This window comes from Ochlerotatus camptorhynchus, unplaced genomic scaffold (genome assembly GCF_037179485.1).
Source record: "Ochlerotatus camptorhynchus isolate MF236.1 unplaced genomic scaffold, CSIRO-AGI_Acam_v1.1 ptg000150l, whole genome shotgun sequence".
Lineage (NCBI taxonomy): Eukaryota > Metazoa > Arthropoda > Insecta > Diptera > Culicidae > Ochlerotatus > Ochlerotatus camptorhynchus.
In genome coordinates this window covers 4434475-4440474 of record NW_027040640.1, presented here as the reverse complement: position 1 = coordinate 4440474, position 6000 = coordinate 4434475, and the positions used below count along the sequence as shown (strand labels likewise).

The 6000-nt window shown below is 40.6% G+C and overlaps 1 protein-coding gene across 1 annotated transcript in view; it reads right to left on the bottom strand.

Moving 5' to 3' along the window:
- Positions 1-1745: 1745 nt before the first annotated feature.
- Positions 1746-6000, bottom strand: part of ZnT77C (Zinc transporter 77C) — an 87258-nt gene continuing 83003 nt past the window's right edge. The window contains exons 5-6 of the mRNA XM_065221934.1: positions 2403-2581; positions 1746-2338 (exon numbers count right to left, since the gene is read on the bottom strand). Coding sequence (XP_065078006.1) covers positions 1895-2338; positions 2403-2581 — 623 coding nt within the window. The 3' untranslated portion in view covers positions 1746-1894. The remainder of the gene's footprint in view (positions 2339-2402; positions 2582-6000) is intronic.

Genomic DNA, 6000 nt, shown 5'->3' with positions numbered 1-6000 from the left:
GTATTTTTTTCTTCGTCAATATGGCTTAACATTTTGTAGGCATATAATCTATCACATGGAACAAAACATATCTTATCTTTGTAGCTTTGTTAGGAATTAAACACTTTAACACATTTGAGTACCGTTTTCATACCCTTCGTCCTTTTCTTACGGGTTGATTCCAAAACATAATGACAGGAAATACTGTCACGGGTTGCGGGTTCGATTTTCGGTCTAGTATAGACAATCTTCCGGGTTGGTATTTTTCGCGACTTCCCTTGGCATAGAGTATTATTGTGCTCGTCACACAAAATACACAATCATGCATTGTTTGGCATATAAATCTGTCAATTAATAACTGTGGAAGCGCTTCAAACAACATTGGAGAGATGAAAAACTATCACAAATGTTTAAACCTTTCTGTATTGTAGTAGTGGTTTACCGGTCGGTACATCCTAAAGGGTGATACGGTCAAAATTTGGTCAATATCAACTTGACGTATTTCTTTCAATTTTGCATTTAAAAAACCTGAACACCCCTCATTTTGAAGGTGTGTGTGTGTAGAATGTTGCTCTTATTTTGATTTTGGAATTCACTCTTCAGTTGTCAAAATGCCGTCCAAGCAAGAAGAGCAGCGTATCAAAATTTTGCTCGCGCATCGCGAAAATCCGAGCTACTCGCACGCAAAGTTGGCAAAATCGCTAAAAGCTGCCAAATCAACCGTTACAAATGTAATTAAAGTGTTTGGGGAACGTTTGTCGACAGCCAGGAAGTCTGGATCGGGGGGAAATCGAAAACCGGAAGCCGCTGAGACGACAAAGAGAGTTGCCGGTAGTTTCAAGCGAAACCCTAACCTCTCTCTCCGAGATGCCGCAAATAAGCTGCGTGTATCGTCTACAACCGTGCATCGAGCCAAAAAACGAGCCGGACTATCGACTTACAAGAAGGTAGTGACTCCAAATCGCGATGATAAACAAAATACGACGGCCAAAGCGCGATCCCGGAGGCTGTACACGACGATGCTGACGAAGTTTGACTGCGTGGTAATGGACGACGAAACCTACGTCAAAGCCGACTACAAGCAGCTTCCGGGACAGGAGTTTTATACGGCAAAAGGAAGGGGAAAGGTAGCAGATGTTTTCAAGCACATGAAACTGTCAAAGTTCGCAAAGAAATATCTGGTTTGGCAAGCCATCTGTACCTGTGGCTTGAAAAGCAGCATTTTCATAGCTTCCGGGACTGTCAACCAAGAAATTTACGTGAAAGAGTGTTTGAATAAACGTCTGCTGCCTTTCCTGAAGAAACACGGTTGTTCCGTACTGTTTTGGCCGGATTTGGCATCTTGCCATTACGGTAAAAAGGCCATGGAGTGGTACGCCGCCAACAACGTGCAGGTGGTTCCCAAGGACAAGAACCCTCCCAACACGCCAGAGCTCCGCCCAATTGAGAAATACTGGGCTATTGTCAAGCGGAACCTAAAGAAGACCAAAAAAACTGCTAAGGGCGAGCAGCAGTTCAAGGTAAACTGGCTTTCTGCGGCGAAGAAGGTGGACAAGGTGGCTGTACAAAATCTGATGGCAGGGGTCAAGCGTAAGGCCCGGCAATTCGGATTTGGAAAAGCGGAAGCCTAACTGAATATTTTTCCTGAATTTTATACTAATTGAACTTGAAAAAGAAATTTAATTTGATTTTTTAAATAAACGATTTCACCGATTTACACGCGTTTTCCCTTGACCAAATTTTGACCGTACCACCCTTTAATCAAGAAAACTGTTAAAACTTAAAAAAAAAACACTCTTAGAATCTGCAATAAGCGTAACGGATTTTCTCTCGACTGTTTCCTGATTTTGTTTTTGTTTTTGTTTTTCATGGGACCTTGGGCCAGGAATCAGTCTTACTGGTTCTTTGTACTTCACTAGCAGTCCCCATCCTTGGTGGATGCCGAAGTGGAGCATACTGGGACTTGAGCTTCATTTATGATTGCCACCGTTAGGCAGATGACCGTGGGCTTTGCCTCAGGTTCGTCACTAGGAACTTCCGTATGGCTAGTGCCAGCTTCGATGCTTCGGTGCTGAATCTCCATGGGAATCTGTTCCAAATGTTCCTTGGATGTAGAGTTCGATGATTTGGTGGCAGGTGACTTTTTGCCATCGTCCTTGATGATTCCTTCGCAGCAGTGCTTCTGAAGGCAAGCCTCCTGACGGCACTGCATCAGGCACGAACTGCCGGGGGTGGCAGTAGGGGGCGCCAACAGCGGCAGCACTGGCAGTTTAGTTTTGAACTCGGGTTGGATGGTGACCTTGCTGATGCCCTGATCATGGAAGAAGTTGATCAGCATGTCGTTGATGACTGAGTATACCTGGAAGGGTGTGGATTGGTGATTAGAATGTGATTGGAGGCTATGAGGAAGTCCGAAATCCTACTTTGGGGTCTTCGAATATGATGTGAGCCGTTGCCACGTATTGTTGGCCACTGAGCCGCCAAATGTGCAGGTCATGCACACCGGAAACGTCCGGGAACGTTTTCAGGAGCGATTGCTCGAATATATCGATGTCGATCGTATCCGGGATGGTTTGTAGCAGAATCATGCCGGATTCTTTCACTGGAATGGAAAAGTGCGTGGTTAGAAAATTGTTTACACAACAAATGCAAATACTTATTGATACTATCGAATACTGTAAATTCGATAGGTGAAGAACCCTTGGAATGGTTTTGTATCCCTCCCCATAGCTCTTTCACTTTTATGATGTCCGATTTCATAAGGGTAGCGCAAAATAGAAAGAGATATCGCAACAAAATCTCACCATTATGATTTTTTATCAGATACGAAGTGGGAGTTATTCAGCCCAGGGATGCCAGAAAAAATCGTCATCGAGATCATCATCGAGTCTTCACCGCTCTTCTTAGAAGTCAAGAGCAATTTGTAAATATTTAGAGAACATCGATTGTTAAAAAAAAAACTTCGTTTAAGCTCAGTGCACTGATGTATAATTTCAAGAAACTTCATAGATCTACGGAAATATTGATCAAGAATTATTAATTCTAGAACAACATGTGAAAAGGGCATACAAGCTTTTTGTAAACAAACCTTCTTATGCCCTTTTCTCGCCACCCATATGACACCAACGCAAACCTTTAACATCACCGGGTAGGGGACACTTTCCCCTTCCCGATGATATTGCTGGTTTGCGTGGGCGACCCTCGGTTGGTGAGAAAAGGGCCTACAAAGGTTTGTTTACAAAAAGCTTGTATGCCCTTTTCACATGTTGTTCTGGAATTGAACTGCGTAAAAGTTCTGAAAACTTTCTGGAAGTGCAGCTATTTTATAAGAAGTATCTTTGTAAAAGTTCAGCAAACTTTGTAGAAGCTAATAGAACTTCATAGAATTTTGTAGACCTCACTTCAACCAGTTTTGTAGATGTTCAGGGAGCTTCGAAGAACCTTGTTGAAAATTAGTGAACTTTAGGGAAATGTAGCGAAATGTTGTAGAAATTCGAGGAACTTCGTTGAAGTTCAGGGATTTTTCTTTAAATGCATTAGACTCAGAGGCGTCACGTGCCTCATTTGTTTACCTGTGCACCAAACTTTGTTCGTTATAGCTTACCACCACATTTTGTATATTTGTATATTTTTCAATGCTTCATGAATTCGAGGGACATATTCTCAATATTTATAATAATCACTACCTAACGTAACATTTGAAGGGCCTATAATCTTTCGACTGAAGTGTAATGAAGAATATCCGTCAAATACTTCCGAAAACATTTTTTGATACAAAACAGTGTCAAAATTGAGAGAAAATTCATGACGTCCCCTGAGTAGCAAACTTGAATTAATAAACTCTTTATTCATCAGAACAACACCATCAGAATGAACCAGGGGAAGCTCATATGTTTTGAAAGGCGCACCGGCGCAACTATCGGTAATTGAGAGATTCACAACTGACAAGAGAGTGAGAGCGAGCTTTTGCGCCCTCTTTCTCCATTACTCTCTTTGTCTGCAATCAGATATCCAAGTGCACAGCGAGAAATGCACACTTTGGGCACCCATACCTCGCAAATGTTCTTCTAATTTAACTCACACATTCAAACTGGTCTGCAAGTATGATAACGTCCAAAGCGTACCAGACTGCTGTTTCCGTGTTGCTCCCGTTTGACGCGTGACTGCGGAAAGTTTCAATTACAACTAGTGGTGCAAACTGCCATGTATTGTGGAAAATTTGTGGTATGTTTCAAAAGGTGATAGAAGGTCTGCTTGGCTTACATCAGGCATTGAACATTCACAAACTTTCCACCCGCCACCCAAAAAAGCTCGCTTTTAGTTGCACTATTTAACGAGTTTTGTCATGGTAGTGTTATCGATATGCTTAGAAATCAATGCATTAAGGGATTAAGCAGACCATCCGAACCTTTTTGAAGCAAACTAAGGTCGAAGATTTAATTGAGCCACACTATAAAATAGTGTATTCATGGTCACTTGTAATCTGGAGTAAAGTAGATCAGCTATAATATGACCGTAAAATCTATAAAAAAATCTAAACGCATTTTTTTTAATTATTCACACCTGTGTCGTGCACAGGTTGCACACGTGGACGCAACGCCACTGATTAGACTTTTTAAAACTTCAGGGACTTTGTATATGTACAGGGGACATCGTAGAAATTCAGAAAAAAAATATTGAAATTCAGGAAACTTCGTAGAGCTTCAAAGAATTTTGAAGAAATTCAGGGTGCTTGGTAAAACATCGGGACAACTTCTTAGAATTGGCAACCTTATACAAGTTAGGGAAACTTCGTTGAACTTAAGGGATCTTTGTTTAATTTCAAGAAACTTCATAAAAATTATTTAAGCTTCAAAGCGAGTCATTAAAGTTCAATGGACATAGATCAGGAAATTCCGTAGAAATTCAGAAAACTTTGCAGAACTTCAGGGTATTTCGCAGAAATTCAACGAAGTTCTAAAACGATCAGGGAGCATTGTAGAAGTGCAGCGAACTTAATAGGAATTCTGAGAACTTTGTAGAAGGCAAGCGAATGACGCAGCAATTTAAGAAACTTAGGAAAACTGCATAGTTTTTATGCAGGGCTTTTATTTAAAAGTTCAAGGAACTTTTGTAGAAGTTCAAGGAATATTGTAGAAGTTCAGTATACTTCTTAGAACTTCAGGGTTTGATTTGGGAACTTACTAGAAGTTTTGGAAACTTTTTTTGTTTCGTCCAGATGTTTAGGAAAATTCTTAGAAAAGTAACTAGGCAAACTCCCTTCTGGAGTTCCATCCCATTACAGGGTGAGTGGTAATTCCTGTCAGTAAAGTATATGGTCATAAAAATGAGAAGGTGGTATGAATTTTAATTTTCAGTGTATTTCCTGTATATTGTAACCGTTTGCTTGTGACCAAACGGTTACAATATACAGGAAATACACTGAAAATTAAATCATAGGTTTTTGTCATTTATGTTATATATTCAGAACCTTCAAGTTTCTTGTGCAAGAAGAGCAGTATTCCACAGAAGTGATAGGGTTCTGTACCGCTGTGAAAATTTTGTGCCGTTACGTTATGTCCACCATAGAAGCATTAGCAGAGACCAAGATACAATATGGCTAAACTAGGATGACGGGATGAGGGAAAATTGTAAAAAGAACGGCAATTGCCCAAAACCGGCCTCTTTTAATATCAGGCGTCCGTGTGCTAAGACGCATTTTAGTCTAAGAGAAGAGGTGACAATACGGGGGCGAAAATAAGCCACTTTTCTGTCAAACGTGAACTAGCTCCAGATTGGCCGATTTCATGTGCGTAAGATAGAGATAGAGATAGATAAAGATAGAGATAGAGATAGAATTAAAAGAGGAATAGCCAATTGTCACCTCTTCCTCTTAGATTTTAGTTAACACTCCGAATACGGTGAGTAAAAAACTTTACGCTGACTACAAAGCCTCCGAAAAACGTGTAACGGTAAATGGCACAACTTAGCCATTTCTCAATAAATTTAAAAAAATTGTGGTACCTTTAGAATTCCTAGGGT